Below are 21,278 nucleotides of genomic sequence, written 5' to 3'. Positions count from 1 at the left end.
AGGAAATCCTACTTTGAACACGTGATGCTTGAGCATTGCCTTGATAAGCAATATTTCTAAGTGACTAATAATGTGTGCAAGTATCTCTATTTATAGCATGTGATTAATTTGGGTTTAAGAGAGAAAAAAACTGGACCTTTTGCACTGATCCAACGTGGAAAACAAGAAAACTTTCATTTCTGGCCGCAGCTGGTGCAGGGCACCTATAGCTGGACGCAGGCGCATGGGCGGTTGTGGCGTCCCGTTTTCGATCGTTCTTTCGTCTTGAAACTCCTAGGAAGTTGAAATGAATTTTCTTCACTTTTTATGTCTCCAAAAACATTCTAAGAACTAATGGTCTTCAATTCCTTATCCTTGATCCTTTATGTGATGTCTTGATTGGTCTATTTACATGATTTCTTACTACAAAACACTCAAAACACCTATGAAGTTGCATGATTTACGATAAAAGTGAATTACGACTCGAGTGAAAACAATACAATATGTTCCTTAAACCGTTGATACGTCATATATTGATACGTCATCAACTCCCGTACTTCCATCAACTATAGTTTTAAAAATGCTAGCATCAATTTCACCATGGCATGAAGGAATATTTTTAGAACTATTTAATTCGACTTCCTTTAATCCTGGACTATGTATAAACCTCTAAAGTCACCTCCATGCGTGCATGGTCCACACCCTTCTCCACATTACGCATGTGGTCCTCACCATTGCTGACAGAACTTGGAGCCTCCTTCTCCATTTCCAAATCCTTTCTAATCATACCATAACACGACACTTATCTCTCTCCCATGTGCTCATCCAGGATTGAGACATCCAATTGGCCCAGCCTATCTTGGGATCCTACAAAAGGCCTAGTATCACTTTCTTGTTGAGCCCTACATATATCCATTGACCCTATGCATAGCCCTTCTCCTTCCACTATTCCTCGTATGGATTTAGCTTAAAAATCATTGTCATCACCTTCAGTCAAGTTTCTCTCCCCCACACTAGAAGAATCTTCGGCCACCGTGAAAACCCCACCATTCTTGCCAAAAAACACTGATTTTTCTCCCTTGTCTCTTCCACTTCTTCCTCCACACAAACCACTCGCACTTTAGTATCTTCCACAACCCAAATCTTTTAGACAAATCCCATAATCTAAACTGAGACCCAATAATCAATTATACCCATTTTAGTTGTTGAAATTAGAATCAGAGCAACATAAAATCTTTTCCTCTCTATCGTTTCTTCATCGAAATCGAAGATGACACCTAAAAGTGATATGAACTGTTTAAGGAAATCTTCCTTCCATTCGTGGAGAAAAAACCCTCTTAGTTGAACCCAAACATTTCTCTTCCTTTACAGCCAACGGGGGTGCCCAGGGCTTTAACTCTTGAAACGTTGAAAACTACTGCTCCCTCTTCTCATTCTTGGCTCTAACAGTCTCCCTAACCTCCTCATATATTAGAAGGATCATATTATCCCCCATATCAAGACCTTTGATCCATTCAATGAACATAGCCATTTGAATGTGTTCTGTGACAATGTTGTATTTTAAGAATCCCACGTAGCAGTATCTTAGTTCCTCCAACACGTCCTCCTTTACTGTAACCTCCATTGTGAGAACTTCGATCTCTATCTCTTCAAACTTATCTCTTTGGGATTCTTGCACGTTTTTTTACAACTTTCTGTTGGTCATCTTTGTTAAAACAGTTTAACGATTATGGCAAGTGTACCAATCGTTTTCATCATGTAATAAAGTTAGTAAGTAGAGTATCATATCCAAAGGGATTGTCCTTTCGACTGAACAATTCTTGTTACTTATTTTTGTAGTTTGACGTATAAAAGTTGTTACAATTTTTATCTGTTTTCAACAGAGCGATTTTACCTGTTTTTGGTTGCAGAAAAGTAAGCAGCGGTTAGGATTCTTCGTATCTCGTCTGTATATTCGTTGTTGGATGATAAGTAATAAAAATGCCGCGCTTATTTATCTTAGGTAGACTATATAAGTTATGAGGCTGTTGGGAGTTTCCTAAATAGGTAGGGTACCACCTGGTCCAATGGGCATCATCCATTGGGTAGCTAATTAAGCTCTTCCTCCGATGGCTAACTGCACCTGCTGATCACACGGTGATCCTTACGTGCAGTTACTAATAGAAATATTAGGCTCTGTCACAACCTAAATATCTAATCTAGGGTTGCCCCTCTCACAGAAATAAAACTATAATCTAATAAAACTTAATAGCGAACAAAAGCATAAATAAATTAAATAAACGACAAATTATATTAAATAAATATCCAACAAAAATATACAGAGGTTCACCTTCGAACTCTAACCTAAAAAGATTTAGCTACGCATGATAACTAAAAACAAGATATAATAGATAAAAACATACTCTAGAAAATGAAGGAGAAGATAGACACTCTCCCGAAGCTCCAAAGTAGCCTTCCTCTTGAATTGCTCCAGTTCTGAACGAGTAATTATGAATGAGAAAGGCTGGTATTTATAGTGAGAGTTTCTACCTGGGTTTAGGCTGAAAGTGCGGGCTTTACCCAATTCAGAAGCAGGAAAAGACACTTGCGCCCCGAATTTTTGTGTGCACGGGGCACATTGCAAATTCTCGGGGCGCATATTGCAATATTTTTGCATGCATGGGGCACTTTGCAAATGCCCAAGGCGCATGGAATTTATTTTCATGCCCTAGGCGCATCGAAAATGTGCGGTGCATTCTACCTTCCTTCCGGACCCAATCTCTTCGATTTTTTGTCGTTTTTAGGTCTTCGTCTTCAAATAACTTGCCTCGGTACTTTGGGAACAGAATTCCTCCCACTTGTAAGTCTTCTGAGGCCTCTTGAATGTTCACAATTCTTCAGTTGTTCTTGATTTGCCGAGAATTTGGGAAAACTAGAATTACAGACTCAAATATAGAAAACATTACAAAAGTTCCGAAATCATAGGCAATTGTTTTAATACTCCTCCATTTTTCTGCTATTTCCTACAAAAAAAATACTGAAAAACATGCTAAAAATAACGTAAGATGACTTGTCATCACTTTCCCTCCTTGAATCTTTACCCACCAGCAACCATCTCCCCTAACTTCTTCGTTTCCGAAACCATTTTATTTTTTGGCATTGTTTCTTTATCGACTCTTTTAAAATGAACTTTGTTTACCGTTAACAAGATATTCCCCAATACAAGCTTAGCCTCCATATCCTCCACAACTAGCACCTCTTTAAACTTCACAAAGCCAAACATACTCCCCCATTTGTCCACCTTCTTTTGAATGAAAACATCACTCTGTCATTAGGGAAATTCTTCAAGAAGAAGGATGTTGCTATATTATTTCAAATTTTTTTCAACATCTCAATTTTTTTTCAGAATGAATATATCTATCCTCAAAATAATTAATTTCTATTTTTAATGAATTTCTAACTATTTTTGCGAGAGTTAACTTAACATAATTCATTTCAATTAATTGAATTTTTTTTTTTTTTGGAAAAACAATTATGGTGAGACCTGTGGTGCCCCAGGGAAAAACATTTGAAATTATTATTATTATTAATATCCTCTTTATTAGTATTATTGAAGGATCGAATCATAGGCATCTTCTACTAGCTCTGTTTGATAAAAATAATATTTATGTCCGCCAAATATTATTTTGCTCTATGGGTGATTGAGGATGAAACAGAGTATTGTAACACCCCGTTTTCCCAACGTGAAAATTTCATTTATTTAATCAGAGTAATTCACAAAAACGGAATGTCACATTCTTTTCTTAAAATCATAAACTGAATAAATAACTATTTATCCTTTAAAATTCAATAACAAAATCTTTAATACTTCGCAGCGGAATTTATTCAATAACTAAAAAGTCTTTGGCACAAGGCCTCATCATTAATATCTCATACAAATTCGATCAACATCTAATTCATGAAAATTCTTTAAGCAATACGTAAGGAATAGAAAGACAACATTAAAATTCTCATCCCGTTACGTATCAGAGCATCTAAAGACACACATGAGAGCTAATCCACTCACAACAACAACTTAAACTCGATCACCTGCAAGTTACTCATACGAAGAGCAACATTTTCAAGCAGAAGAGGTGAGATTTCACAAAACAATAATATCAAGCATATAATTCAATAATTATATTTAACAACACAAATAACTTCATCTATTATTAATAATAATTCTTCATGTATAATTCTTAATAGTACAACCAACTTCTATTATCATTTACTTCATATTTACCACATTATAACATAATCATATAACACGTATTAAACATAATCATCTTCAACATATACATCTTAAACATAATCATCTTAAACAATAACATCTTTGATAAACAATTACCAAGTAATCACAACATTCGATCATCATCAATAACATAACATAATATTTACTTAATAATAATTTATCATATATGGAACAACATATTCATCACTTAATAATAACAATTATATACATCATCACATAAACATATTTTTATAATAATATAACAACAACATATTCATCTTCTTATATTAATATAACAACAACATGTTCATAACATTCAGTTAATAATAATTAATCATATATAGTACAACATACTCGTCACTTAATAGTAACAATTATATACAACATCCTAACAACTTAACAATATCATAATCAATATCTTACACAACATAGCAACATAACAATATCATAATCAACATAATAATATCATAATCAATATGTTAAACAACATAGCAACGTAACAATATGATAATCAACATGTTAAACAACATAGGAATATAACCATATCATAATCTATATCTTAAACAACATAGCAACGTAACAATATCATAATCAACATGTTAAACAACATAGCAACATAACAATATCGTGATCAATATAATAATATCATAATCAATATGTTAAACAACATAGCAACGTAACAATATCATAATCAACATGTTAAACAACATAGCAACATAACAATATCGTGATCAATATAATAATATCATAATCAATATGTTAAACAACATAGCAACGTAACAATATCATAATCAACATGTTAAACAACATAGGTAGAAGACAACTCGACAACTCATAGATGATAATTCATCGACAACTTAACAACTCATGGATGATAATTCATCAACAACGACCTTGACTCGACAAATGCGACAATGCAACTTAGACACTTATATGCATATGGTACCAATCGTCATCATAAGTATTAATATACTTTCATCGTGCGGAGGACAAAGCTCCTAATCGTGCGGAGGACAAAGCTCCTAAAACGTGCGGAGGACAAAGCTCCTAATCGTGGTGAGGACAAAGCTCAATGAAATGCTATGCATGGACTCTTAACAACAAAACACCGTAATCATCGTAATCAACATATCATCATGCATCCAATAATTTGGAGCTAAACGTCATCATTTCATCATATATATAGACATCATGCACTTAGTTAAATAACAGCAGTAGCACAGTCAAGTCACACAACAACAGAGAGATATCAATATATCAATTGCAATTCACAACATAACAATATTAATGTGAAGCATCACAACTTAAACATCAAACATCTTCCACATAAGGCATATAAATATTTCACATAACCAACAACAGCAACATAGGCGACACATAAACATCTCAGGATATAACAATATCAAATGATAATCAACAACAACTCATGCAACTTAGTTTAACAACAATTGCAGCATAATCAATTCATATCAAGCTTAATAACAATTCATTTCAACATCTTGATCATTCAATAATATTTCAAGTAATGCATTTAATCATTAATTCACAGTATATAATATTCTCTCATTAATCATATCATCAAGGCAAATCATATTCATCACAACAACAAAATAGCATCAATCAATAATGATAATCATCATATATAACAATTACAAATGCACGTCATCAACATCTCAATTATCAAACATAATTCATGCAATATATATATAATTATATAACATTATAAATATCCTCAAATCATCATATAATAACTTCACAAATCATCATTAATATCATGTATATTCCTCATTAATATCTCAAGGTTCAACTCATAACAACTTGTGCGACAAAGATCGCATTAACCTAAACAAGGCATTCTGTAATACTAGTGCTCGCGAGGCGAGAGCCTCTGCTCGCCATGGCGAGTTCAGTTAGATTCTTCAAAGTTTCATTCTAAGTCTTTCCAGGTTCAATCTCATCCTATATTCTTTCCTAATCAATATTAGACATGTTTAGGCACTCAAAGGCATCTAAGGTTCAACTCAAAAGTTAAAATCACGAAATCTTGCAGGCTCTCTGGTCAAGCTCGCGAGGCGAGTTCAACTGCTCGCTATGGCGAGCTGCAACGTGCAACTCGCGAGGCGAGGAAGGTTGCTCGCGTGGCGAGCGATGAAGTTCATCACTCGCCGTGGCGAGGATCATAGCTCGGGAGGCGAGCGATGAATGTCGCTACGGGCAGAAGTGCAGTTTTTCACAATTTTCATCAACTAACAAGGTTCTATGCCTAATTTCAATTCCAGAATTCATCATAATCATTATCTAAGGTCTAAGGACAGTTTCTACATCTTTTTAACAAGTTTCCACTGTTTAATCATCAATTCTATCAATTTGACCTAATTCCCGATTCCTCTTAAACTCATCCTACATCATGTTAAATGTAACCGTTGATTCACATACTTAATAGAATTGCAAAGTTAGTCTCACCCTTACCTTAATTTGCAGAAATCGCAGCCCCTCTAGGTCTCTCCCTCTTCTCTTGACTTTTTCTCCCTTTTCTCCAAAAGCAGTCGTACGTACGTTATGTTTTTCTAAACTAGGTCTCTCCTATTTATATAAATCTTTAACCTACTTATTTTTCTCTTAAATCCAAATATTAATATCTTATTCTAATATATACATATATATATATATAAAATATTTCTATAATAATAATAAATAACAAATATATCTCTATAACATATATATATATATATATATATATATATATATATATATATATTTCCAGAGAAAATGACATATATTTCTACAACAAATCATACATATTTCTATAACAGATTATATATATTTCTACAACAAATCATACATATTTCTATGATAAATAAGATTTATTTCTATAACAAATCACATTTATTTCTAAATCAAATAACATATATATATTTCTAAATCAAATAGCATTTATAATTCTAAACCAAATAACATATATTCATTTTCTAAATCAAATAACATTTATATTTCTAAACCAAATAACATATATTCATTTTATATATCAAATAACATTTATATTTCTAAACCAAATAACATATATATTATACTAATAAATATCAACATATAACATAACAAAATATCACTCATCAAAATAAATCATATAAATCACACAAATCATATAAGTATATTCTAAACTCATTAAAATAATCAAATAATTAGAGAGGGCGTTACAAGTATGATAGTGATTGGGATTGTGAAGTTGAGAGGGAGGTGTGCATGAATTCTTAAGTAGGTTTGATGGGTGTGATGAGTAAAATCGCAAGTGCACGGTTCTATCTAAGTAGTAAAAAGAGAGTATCGTTCCAACATGGAGTTGTTCACTTCAATTAACTTTAGTTGATGATTATAAGTGTTTAAGTTGCAAAGTTGGGGTTTTTAAACGGTTGAAAATAATAATAATAAAAGAGCCTTGAGATTATTGGTCGATCATGGTGACAAACCCTTCACAAACCAAACCTTAAACCTAGAACTTTATGTTAGACCTTCTTTCTAAAGACAGGTTTATGTTTAACCTATCACATCTCATTTCGGTCTCAGTGAGTGTGTTTCTCTAGCAACCACACCTATTTTCATGGTTGATTGCTATTGAAATCCTTGAAGCTCGTAACTTTATTGTCTCAAGATTTGCTAGACCTTTTTCATGTTTCGCAATCCTTGTCTATATTCACATGTTCCAATATTGAAACTTCATCTTTCGATCCATCGCTTAATATTTGAGATGAATCAATAACAACTATTAAACATCATCTTTCATCCATCGATTAATATTTGTTATTGATTATAAGAACGGTGAAATAAATTAGAATTTAGGGTTACATAAAATTAGGGTTTAAAGCTTGGTTTGATTAGGATTACGTCATTAGAATTATCCAACAATCCCAAGACAAGAAGAGTCTACTCACTCATGTTCATCGTAGACATAGAGAAGAAGAAGAAGAAGAACATAAAAGTAAATAACAAGAAAGTAAAAGAAATAACTTTTATTAAGAAGACAATTGTCACTTATTGATTTCTAGGAACAAAAGATGAATTGTTGTGATAGCTAGCTACTCTATTTATAGTTTACAATGATTTAAGCCCTAAGAAATATAACACTAGAATGTTCCACAAGAAACCACGGGCTTTTAGGTCAGAAGTAAACTAATAGGTAGCTTGTCCGGGAAGCAAAAAGCAGCAAAAGTGGATCCTGAAGGTTGGCACGGCCGTGTGGCTGGTGGCACGGGCCGTGCCAAGTCTATGACTTGGGGGAAACATATTTTTGTTCCCAATCTTCGTATTTTAAGTACGAATCAGCTCCAAATCCTTTTTCTTTTGCTCCAAGACTGAATCTTTAAAATATTTGTTTCTGAAATTATATAACTTGCAATTGAAGTAAATAATTCTAAAAAGAAAATAAAATCAAATAAAATAAACTCAAATATAAATAAAATGGACTAAAATATTATATTTAAAATACTAATTATTGACTCATCAGGGTGCATCTAGTTTTCCTATGAGTAGCAAGGTTTTGGGCCCAACCAATACTCCTTAAAACGATAATATGGAAGTTTTACAAGTCCATCCTATGACTTTTGAGAAAGAGGGTGAACGTGAAATCCTTCGTATCAGATTCGTCATACATGATAGGTAGTGGAGTTAAAAAACAAACTTCAAAACGGGGGCATAGTTATTGACCATTGAGATCATCATCCAAGGAGATATAATTAAACACATATAGAGAAAGAGTGAGAGAGAGAGAAAAGACATACATAAAGTAATTATACTAGTTCCTCATACAATCCAGGAGTAGTCCAGTCCCGTTACACTTTCAAGGGATTTTCACCATAATCACAATTGATTACAATTGTTCAAACACAAAACCAAGAGACTTTCGATGTTCAAGCACACAAGTACGAGATTTCAAAATGTTCAATCACAACCGAGAGAGACCTATAAGAGTTTACACATACAAGAGTTTTTCTACACCTGATATTCAATCAAACTTAGTAAGAAATTTTTAAGTATTTTATGCGCTTTTGAATTTAACAGAGTAAAGGCTCAATTAAAATAGCAGAGTCTTGTTATATTTCTTCAAGTCTTCAGCTACTTATATAGGCAAGGATTTAAGAGACGTTAGAGAGTGCTAGCGTATTTGGAGTCGTTGGGAAGTTTCCAATAAAATACATTTGAATGTTGTCTGATATGGTGAATGTCGTTTGAAGAGACATTCGAAAGCCATTTCTGCAAATAGAATTATCTGTTTCATTCATTTGTCCTTGAATTTGACTAATCATATGATTTAGAAGAAGACAAATTGTACTATTGAAAGTGACCATTCTCAGAAGAAGACAAAGATGACTAGGCTTCTGGGTCCCTCAGAGTTTGGATGTCATAGTCTGAGTGTCGTAGAGTCTGAATTATCCAGGATCTGGTCTCACTAGCTTTTGGGTGACTTCTTCTCATCTGATCCAAAGTGTTGACTTATGGTTAACTTTTCTTCAGATCTTCTACCGAGTCTTTTAGCTTCTCTTGTGCTTCTGATACTCTTATATATGTTCATATCTAGTTGTATTTCAATGGTTAGTTACAATTTTGCCCCCCTATGTTTCACTATGTGGCAATTTTGGCCCCTATAAAAAAAATAATAACAATTTTAACCCTCAAGTTTGCCCCCTTTTACACTTTTAATCCCCCTGGTTTAATTTTGACTCGATCAATATGCACACATCGCATCTCACTTAAGTGAGTAGGATACCACGTGTTATTTTTGATTTAAAAATAAATTAAAAAGTCGCATGTGTATTTATTTAAATAAACAAAACAAAAAATATTATAAAAGGAAGAACATGTTGGAAGCAAAAACAATTGGAAAAAGCTAAAACACACGACATAAAATTTCGTCACCATTGCACGAATGAGTTGTATGTTGTAGTTAGAGTACTTTTTTAATTCTGTTTTTACTTCAAATGATCACTGTAGTCTAGCATATGTGTTTGATGAGAAAACACAAAGACTTCTCTCCTCATCACTGTACCTATGTGAGTTGCTGATGTCCATTACTTGCCATGTGTTGCGGCAAACAAGAATGTTTATCACCGTTTGCCTTCTCTAAACGTTTATATATTAACCATGTTGATGTTTTATTATAAAATATTGTAAGGTAGCACCCATTAAAAGAGAATACCACATGAAATTGAAGTTGTCGTTGTCGTGCCGAATAGCAACTCTCAAAACAATTTGTCCAAACAACACAACATTGATACTCTTCTCTTTCTCTTGCTGTTTTCATTTGTTCAACACAACACGAGAGACTCCTCTCTTTCTCTTCTCTTTCATTTGGTCAACACAACACAACAAAATAGATCATGAATAACGTTCTTGTAGCTTAATGTAGTGTTTCTGTTTTGTGTGGTTGTTTCAAAGGTTCATATATGTCATGAAAGGATTTGTTGTTGTTGTTAATGGTGATAGAAGAAAAAGAAGAAGTGAACAGAAGAGATATTCGACTAACAAGAAGGGAGAGAAGAGAAGAAGCGCTCATGTGCATTCTTTCTTCCATTAACACATGTGGCATCCTACTCATTTAAGTGAGGTACCACATGTGCATTGATCGGATCAAAATTGGACCAGGGGTTAAAAGTGCAAAAGGGGGCAAAAATTTAAGGGTTAAAATTATTTTTGTTTTTTTTAGGATATCAAAATCATTATATTGTAAAACATAGGGGTCAAAACTGTAGTTAAGCCAATTTTAATTTATGATTCTTCAGAGTTAAACATATGTTAACATATCCAATTATTTCGAGTGAAAAATATAAAACATTAAATTATTGTGTTATTTCGAGTCTTAACAACTACATTGCACTCAAACTTATTCTAATCATCAATCACAATCAAATTTCTAATAATTTCATAAACCCTAAAAAACTAACAATTTCATAAACCCCAAAAAACTAACATATCATAACTATAAACATAAAAATATAACATTTAAAACAAAAACAAAAAACGCAATGCAAAGGCATCATGAATACTTACTTGTAGTTGAGGTAGAAGTTCAAGTTGATTTGTTTGAAGTTGAGGAAATTGGTTTGTGGGAGAGAGAGATTTGTACTCTATGTACTTTCGTAAATAATGGTTAAATTTTGTTTTGTTTTGGTATAAGCAAGAACGCAACAGCAGTAAACTATTGTGGAAAGATTTAACGAGCGGTACTTAACAGCCGTAATGGAAGTTAAGATAATTTTGGAGTGCTAATGAGCAAAAGTTAATGTGAAATGAGCCACAACCGGTTTGAATATTTTTTCACGGTTTGAATATTAAATTTTGGGATTAGTTTTTAGGGTAGGAATTCTATTATTGGAATATTATTTATCTCCCCAAATATCTTTGCTAAATTCTTGATATTCTTATGAATCTTTATTTTAAATTCTCATAAAACATTTTTTGTTCATCTAACTTAGATTTAAAACCAAATAATGTCTATTTTAAGCTGGTAAATATTTACACATGCGTACATTTCTTTTATTGAATTGATTTAGATGACGAGTATCCTAGAGGACTGGGGGAAGAAATTGTTAGAGAAATTGATAAAGAGAACAATAGACGAAGCACGTTTTCTGTTTTGCTTCACATGCATTGCTAAGGAATTCGAAGAAGAAAGGGCTAACTTGCAACCAGAAAGGGAAACTTTGGAGCAACATGTCAAAGAAGCAAAAGGAAGAAATAAAGATATTGCAGCTAATGTTGTTTCGTGGGAAGAGGATGTTAAGAAGCTCTTTCAAGAGGACACCAAAGCAAACCAAACTTGTTTTTTTGGATTTTGTCCTGATTGCATATGGCGGTATAGAAGGGGAAAGAAATTGACAAAAGATATCGAGAAGATTAAAGGACTAATAGAGAAGGCAGATAAATTTGGAAATATTGAAGTTTCTCGCCCTCCTCCAGGTGTTGAACACAAGTCATCACAAGATTACATTTCTTTTGAAAGCAGGTTGTCTGAATACAAAGAACTGTTGGATGCACTGAAAGATGACAACAACTATATAACCGGATTGCAAGGGATGGGTGGCACCGGAAAAACTACTTTGGCCATAAAAGTGGGTAAAGAACTAAAGGAATCTGGACAATTCACTTGTGTCATTGATACAACAGTGTCGTTTACTCCTGATATAAAAAAGATTCAAGATGACATTGCTGGACCTTTAGGATTGAAATGGGAGGATTGTAATGAATCAGAACGGCCTAGAAAACTATGGGACAGATTAACAAAGGGTGAGAAAATTCTTCTAATATTGGATGACGTGTGGGATCAAGACCCACTTCTTGATTTTGGTGCAATAGGGATTCCAAAACGGGACAATCACAAAGGCTGTAGAGTTCTTGTAACCACACGTAGTAAACAACTATCCAACAGAATGAATTTTGATAAGAGTATTGAACTGAATCCTTTATCTGAAGATGACGCGTGGATCATGTTCAAACGGTATGCCAATATAAGTGAAAGTTCCTCAAAAGATTTGGAGAATAAAGGACGTGAAATTGCAAAGGAATGCAAACAATTACCAGTTGCAATTGCAGTTATTGCCCCTAGTTTAAAAGGCCAACAAAATCGGGTGGAAAAATGGGATGCAATACTAACATCCTTGAAGAAACATGTACCCACAAATGATGTTGAAGCTGACGTTGTTGTAATTTATAAATGTTTGAAGGTTAGCTATGATAATATGAAGGATCGAAAGGCCAAGGAATTGTTCCTCTTATGTTCTTTATTCCGAGAAGATGAAGAAATTTCTATCGAAGTTCTAACCAGAATTGCCATAGGAGCTGGTCTTTTTGGAAAAGATTATGGCACCTACGATGATGCTCGAATAAATGTAGCTGTATCCAAATATGACCTCGTTGATTCTTGTTTGTTGTTGGAGGTTGACAAAAAACATGTAAAAATGCATGATTTAGTTCGTGATATGGCTCAACGGATAGCGAGCAAAGAGATTCGAGTAGTTAATTTGTCCAAGAAAAAGTCGTTGGTTGAATGGGACGTAAACATTAGATATTTATCCTTTGAAGGGAATAAAATTGATTTGTTTTCTTGTAAGTTCGATGGTTCTAAACTTAAGACTTTAATTGTCAACATAGAAAGAGATGAAGACTGTGTATGTCATGGATGTTGTGCATGTCTGGAAGTGCCTGATTCATTCTTTGAAAATATTGTTGGGCTTCAAGTTTTACATTTTTCAAGTAATGTTCCACGACAGATATCATTACCAAAGTCGTTTCAATTATTGGCAAATATTCGATCTCTGTTCGTCAATTGTGTCGATTTAGGTGATATCTCTGTTCTGGGAAATCTGCAAAGTCTTGAGGCTCTTGAATTGGTTAAATGCACAATCCATGAGTTGCCAATTGAAATTGGAAAACTGGAGAACTTGAAACTGTTGAGGTTGGAAACTTGTGAAATTAGAAAGGATAATCCATTTGAAGTTATTAAAAAATGCTCATCACTTGAAGAGTTGTATTTCATATACAGTTTTAATGATTTCTGTCGGGAAATTACTCTACCTGCTAAGTTGCGAAGGTATCATATTGCTGTATGGATAAGGGAGAATGAAATGGTTTTTACAAAACATGTGGTTCTTGATAAGAAAGTTTTTGGGTATTTTACAAAAGGAACACTCGAGTATTTTATGGAAACAGCAGAGGCTATTGAGCTATTTGGAATTAACAGTGGATGGAGAAATCTCATGCCTGAGGTGGTTCCTATAGAAAATGGCATGAATGATCTTGTTAAGCTTCACCTGTCATGGGGTTCAGAACTACAGTGCCTCATAGACACTAAACATATTGATTCTCAAGTACCAAATGTTGTCTTCTCCAAGTTGGTTGTACTAGAGCTCTTTAAAATGGATAAGTTGGAAGAATTGTGCAACGGTTCCATCTCCATGGACTCTCTGAACTGTTTAAAGGAGGTAACTATTGAGTCCTGTGAACATTTGCAAAGCTTGTTTAAATGCAGCCTAAATCATCTCTGCAATCTAAAGAATGTGACACTTACTTCATGCTCAACATTGATTTCTGTTTTTGATTTGACATCATCGCAAGGCCTTCCCCAGTTAGAGAGCTTGAACATTAATTTTTGTTCGAAATTAGAAAACATATTTACATACGAAAGGTTGCAATTCAATGATAACAGCAAGAGTTGCAACTCAATGTTTCCAAACCTGAAAGTTCTCAGTATTTATCAATGCCCTCAATTACAATTTATACTTCCATATCACTCTGCTGGAAACCTTTTGTCACTAGAATCTATCATGATACAAAGTTGTGATAAGCTGACACAATTGATTAAACCCGCCTTGGATGATACGATCGAGGAAAAAGTCAAAGGTGATAATGATAACAACAATAGTTGCAACTCAATAATGTTTCCAAACCTGAAAGGTGTACAGGTAATTAGCTGTCCCCAATTACAATTTGTACTGCCACTTCAGTCTGCTCAAGACCTTTTGTTACTACAATCTGTCACAATAATGGAATGTGATAAGCTGAAACACATATTTGGTCAACACCAAGATGTCCAACTCGCTTTACTAGAAAAATTGTACCTTGTTGATTTGCCAAACTTCATCAACATATTTCCAGAATCTGATCATTCCATGCCTTCATCCATTAAAAGGTCATCTAATTCTATTTCCAAAACACAAACAAAGTTGGAGCCAGTAAAATCAAATATATTCTCTTGGAGCCATATCTGTTGTCATAGATACAAATTCAGGGCCTCCACAAGTACTGAAATCTCATTGGTAACATCCTCTCATATTTTCATTTTAACATTTGATCTTATATTTATTGTCTCATATTTTTCTGTTATCTTTTTATGCTCTTTGTAACGTATGTATCGGTATATATAAAGAAAATAACCTCTTTAAAAAAAAAACTCTTTTGGGTTGGTTTTTTTCTCTTTCCAAAAATACCCTAAATTTTTACTACAAATAACACATGTAACAAATAGATAAGAATAAATTTAAATATTAAAATAAAAATGTAACAAACACAAATGTTCAGTTTTTTCTTTATCATTTAAAAAGTGTAACAAATTAGATGAGTGTATCAGTACTTACTTTTCATTATTTCATTTATAACCTTGAACAACAACTTTTTCTATCATAAAGAATGTTGTTGGTGTCATTAAATAAAATAAGAATTTAGATTATATTTTTTTGTTATATTGTTGATTTCATCAAAATATATAATCATGGTTAGTTTGATATGTTATAATTTGAAAGCAACAAACATTTATACTTTTACTTCCCTAAAAAAAACATTTATATTTTTACTTTTAATCAAAATTAAAATTTTATAAAAAAACATCATTCATAATTTTCAAATATTAGCATATTTTTCCCCGTAAAATATGATACAAATATGATACATATTTTCCTCCTTTCAAAAAAAAATATATATATATATATGATACATATTTTCCTCCTTTCAAAAAAAAAATATATAAATATATATATATGATACATATTTTTCTCTCTTTGCATTGTGCTAATACATATAAGTTACCAACAATAATTTTTATAAAAGTTTGATTAAAATTATTATATTTTGATTAAAATTATGTTCATTTTTATTAAAATTATACGCATAGATAATAGATATTTTACAATTTGATATTGTAACAAATTGTACTTTTTCATTAAGGGATGTTACAAATTATACTTATTATATTTTAATTAAAATTATTTTGATTTTTATATATAAATTTGTTTAAGAGTATAATTGGAATAAGAAAAAGTTAGCCCAAAACAGTTTACTTTTTTTTTTAACAGTAAATTTTATTTAAAATCCAGATCCCTGCTCAAGACAAACAGAGAACCATGATTCAGAAAATACAAATTAAAAGACGTTGTATATAGGTGAAACACCCAAAAATAAACACCATATATAAAAGACACACTTACACACAACACTTAGCCAAGCTCGACCTTCAACACCCATGAGGACAACACCCACCAAAATAAACATCATCACCTAAAACAGGCTCCTTCACGCAACGACCACTGAAAACGATATCTATAAACCACCCATTGCCACTACTCAGCCCAAAAGAACACCCGTCTAAATGAAACACCAAGTCCTCCTCACTAAAACTGAGCCACATCCGATCTAAAGATCATTCAGCAACCACCACCTCTCAACCTCTGGTCCACCAAAAGAACACCAAAAAAAGCCCAAAACCAAACTTGAACCAAATAACTGACTCCTGACCTCGAATCTAAAGCGATTGTGCCACCAGACTTTCGGACCAAAATAGAAGGGCACCCATCTCGCCTGGTCCACTAGAGAAACACCATAGCCAGCCAAACAAGATTGTAGCTAGACACAAACTCCCGATCTCGAAGCAAAAATAACTGGTGCACCAGAATCCAGCACACAATATGTAAGACAATCAACATGATATGCAGTGGTGCAAACATCAATCAAATCAAAAAGGAAAAGGCTCAACTTGAAGGACATGCACCCTCAAAGCACCCTAAACACCCTAAATAGCTTGAAGAACGACGAATATGAACCCGAATAATAGAGGCAACCTCCAAAAGAAATCACCCACATCAAACACCTCAAAAACACACCCAGCTCCTAGCCTAAGCAACACCAACCACCCCCTTATAAATCTCCCATACGCAAAGCGTTCAAACACCATATTCGAGTCCAAAATAATCCACGACCACCCATCCAAACCCCCACACAAACACCTCACACAACCGAATCACCACCACCATAACACTTCACCACCACCACCATAACACATTTCACCACCACCACCATAACACTTCACATGCCCTTCTTTCTGCTCTTTTTATTACGCTAACATTTGAAAATTATGAACTGTGTTTTTCATGAAATTTTGATTTTGATTAAAACTAATAATATAAATTTTTGTTGCTTTCAAATTATAACAAACCAAACTAACTATTATTATCTATTTCAATGACACCAACAATATAACAAAAAAAAAATCTAAATTCTTATTTTTTTTAATGACACCAATAACAATGTTATTATAGAAAAATTTGTTTAAGGGTCTAACTGGGATAATGAAAAAGTAAATATAGATACACTTATCTATTTTGTTACACTTTTTAAAGGATAAAAGAATAAAATCTGGATATATATATATATATATATATATATATATATATATATATATATATATATATTAATATCGTGTTTGTTACACTTTAATTTTAATATTTAAATTTACTCTTATTTATTTGTTATATGTCTTATTTGTATTGAAAGTTTAGGGTAATATTGGAAAGAGAAATAATCAACCCAAAAAAGCCAAAACATGTTATTTTCTTTATATATAGTATAAATAAATAAATATAGTATAGATTTATTTATATTTTATGTGCAAATCAAAAATCCCTAACTTGAACCAATTAAATAACCATTTGCTAGGATGTAACATTTTTTTTTACAATATCACAAATATTAGTTGTTTTTAAAGTTTTATTTTTTTAAAAGAGTTGTTTTAAACGTTGAAGCTTAACAAATTAAAGTTGAATATATATTTCTTTGTCCACGTGAGTTTAACTCAGTTGGTATGGACAATGTATAATATATGCAAGGTCTAAGGTTCGAACCCCGGACACCACAAAAAAAAGAGTAAATTACACTTCCCTCCTCCCAAAGATGCTTGAATTACCACCTACCCTCTTATGTTAAAATATACATTCCCCTCCCCTCTTATTCAAAACATATTTGAAATTTTTTTATGCCCTTCCCCTAAAAGAAGCTTGAATTACATTCACCCCCTTATGGTAAAATCTACACTTTACTCCCTCAATATTTATTTTTTATTTCTAATAATTTAGAAAAATAATAATAATATAACACACTTCGAAAAAAATAGTATTGCAGGTCTATTTTAATATAATAAAAAATTGAATACATATTTTTCGATTTTTTTTATTCAAAATTTCATTAACATGTAGTTTTAAACCCTATTATAAAATTTGAAACTACCCAAAATAAAATTAAAATATGTGAAAAATTACTAAAGACAATAAAGCATGCTTATTTAAAATTTAATTTTATACTCTAAATTATCAAATCAATAGAAAAATATTTAAATTTAATTATCATTGACATTTAAATTATAAAGAAATGAATTAAATTTTGTTAAATGATGGTTCAAAATTAATATATATCATAAAAACATTTGTTTATGTTAAAATAGATAAAAGTGTAGTGCATTTTTTTTTTTTTTTTTTGGTAGATAGAAGAAATGGCAAAGTCATTATAAACTCACACACACAAGTGGAGGTACCGGGTTCGAACCCCGGTCATGGCATCCGGCCTAACAATTTCGGCATTTTGTCAGTTGAGCTAGGACTTCTGGATGTGTAGTGCATATTTAATTATCAGGGAGGGGGTTGTAATTCAAACATCTTATAAAAAAGGGGAGTATAAATTTTATTTTTCAAGGGACAGTGTATATTTTAACATAAGAGGGGAGATGAGTGTAATTCAAGCATCTTTGAGGGAAGGAGAGTGTAATTTAATAAAAAAAAAATGTCATTTTCAAAGTTAAAAACAACTTCAAAGTTAAATTCAAAGTTAAAAATAACATTAACCGTTCTATTATAAAAAATGATCTTTGCCATTTAATATAGAGATAGAAATAAGTCAAATGAAACAATAAACATTCAAGCGTGTCATATAGGAAAAAAAGACTAACAATTTCACAAGTGTTTTTCTACAATAAGGGATTGTTTGGTTTGATTTAAGTTCCTTTTTATTCGGATTACGTCGCAGGAACGTCAACATTGTCTTTCAAGACTATCACATATCATGTGCAATATTAAAGTGATATCACTGAGTAACCTCTCAAAGATAAAGTCAGTATTTGTCCTATCTATGACTTCAAGAATGATGTTGGAGAGCTTGACTATTGAAAACTGTGATGAATTGAAGCACATAGTAGTAGACATTGGAGATAGCAGTGGCAGTGACAATAGTGTCTTCCCAAAATTGAAAAGGCTCGAAGTTAAAAATTGTGGGAAATTAGAATACATATTTGGGCACATTGATGATAGTGATGATCATCAAAACCACAATCTTCATCTTCCAGCTTTGGTGGAACTTGAACTCATCAATTGCAGCCAGCTTGTTCTTAAATATATTGGTGATTTGATTGTCAAGGTACCCACCCATCTTTCCATATATTTTCATTAATGTTTGTGAAACTAGTAATCTTAATGCAGGAACATATATCATTACAAAGAATATTGCAATTGATGTATTAATATTTGTAGTATAAGAAAAATCAAAATTATTAAGCAGAGTACCGTAAGCCAATATACAAGATTTACCTTGCATATATAAATGAGGTAGGATCCGTTGATACTAGGCAGTGGCGGAGCCAGAAAATTTATAGAGCCTGGGCAAAATAAAAGAGCGATAAGTTTTACCTACAGAAATAACCGGGGTGCCAAAATTGTATGTAATATACATTGAACCATTTAAATATGTAACAAAAAGTGGTAAGTAGATAAAGTGGTTTGTTTCTTTTGATTTTAGTGTGGGGGAGTGAGTTCAAGCCCCTGCGGGGACACTTTTTTTTGAAGAAAATACAGGAGAAATACTAAAAAGAAAAGGCACTTGAACCAGAGACATCACACTAAAAATACACTTGCCATGCCCAGGCTAGCGGGGACACTTTTTTTTGAAGAAAATATAGGAGAAATACTAAAAAGAAAAGGCACTTGAACCAGAGACATCACACTAAAAATACACTTGCCATTCCACTACAACCAAGCAAACTAATTGATTATTTATGCCTGATATGATATATATAGAAACCTTGGAGGATGGTATGGCTCCCATAGGTCTCCAAAGAGATCCGCCCAGAGTATTGGTTGAGCCCGGGCGCATGCCCAGGCTAGCGGGGTGGTGAATCCGCCCCTGATACTAAGTGTAAGTCTAAAGATATACACCAAATCTCAACCGTTATAATTATTTGATCTAACGATTCATATTATTTTAACAATAAATGAAAAGGAAGCACATTAAGATACTCTTTGATGTTATTAATTATTTGAGGAAATTACACTTCTCTCCCTTCAAAGATGCTTGAATTACATTCCCCTCCCCTCTTATGTTAAAATATACACTCCACTCCCCACTTATTCAAAACATATTAGAATATTTTTCACTCCATTTCCTTAAGAGAAGCTTGAATTACATTCCCCTCCCTTCTTATGTTAAAATCTACACTTTACTCCCTCAATATTTTTTTTTTATTTCTAATAATTTAGCAAAAAAATAATAATTTAACACACTTAAAAAAAAAAAGTAGTATTGCGGGTCTATTTTAATATAATAAAAAATTGAATAAATATTTTTCGTTATTTTTTATTCACAATTTCATTAACATGTAGTTGTAAACCCTATTATAAAATATGAAATAATCCAAAATAAAATTAAAATATGTGACAAATTACTAAAGACAATAAAACATGGTTATTTAAAAGTTAATTTTATACTCTAAAATATAAAATCAATTGAAAAATATTTAAATGTAATTATCATTGACATTGAAATTATAAATAAATGAATTTTTTTTTTGTCAAGTAGCCTAGCGGCTAGAGAAATTCACCTTAAAGGTGAATAAGTGGGGTGTCCGGGGTTCAAACCCCAGCCCCTGCATATAAATGCATTATCCCTTACCAAGTGAGCTTAGCTCACGGGGAAAAAATTAATATATATATATATATATATATATATATATATATATATATATCATAAAAATATTTATTTATGTTAAAATAGATTAGAGTGTAGTGCATATTTAATTATTAAGGAATAGGGTTGTAATTCAAGCATCTTATAAGAGAGGAGAGTATAAATTTTACTTTTTAAGGGAGGGGAATGTATATTTTAACATAAGAGGGGAGGGGGTGTAATTCATGCATCTTTGAGGGGAGGGGAGTGTAATTTACTCTTAAAATATACACTCTCCTCCCTTAAAAAGTAA

General features: G+C 32.4%; 1 protein-coding gene across 1 annotated transcript in view; it reads left to right on the top strand.

Annotated features, from left to right (window-relative positions):
- Nucleotides 1-21,278, top strand: part of LOC25491047 (disease resistance protein At4g27190) — a 33,307-nt gene that overhangs the window by 7,951 nt on the left and 4,078 nt on the right. The window contains exons 4-5 of the mRNA XM_039831327.1: nt 11,770-15,030; nt 19,058-19,444. Of these exons, the coding sequence (XP_039687261.1) occupies nt 11,770-15,030; nt 19,058-19,444 (3,648 nt within the window). The remainder of the gene's footprint in view (nt 1-11,769; nt 15,031-19,057; nt 19,445-21,278) is intronic.

The sequence above is a fragment of the Medicago truncatula genome, chromosome 3 (genome assembly GCF_003473485.1).
Source record: "Medicago truncatula cultivar Jemalong A17 chromosome 3, MtrunA17r5.0-ANR, whole genome shotgun sequence".
Lineage (NCBI taxonomy): Eukaryota > Viridiplantae > Streptophyta > Magnoliopsida > Fabales > Fabaceae > Medicago > Medicago truncatula.
The sequence above is the reverse complement of the archived record's forward strand: the minus strand, read 5'-3'. Positions and strand labels throughout refer to the sequence as shown.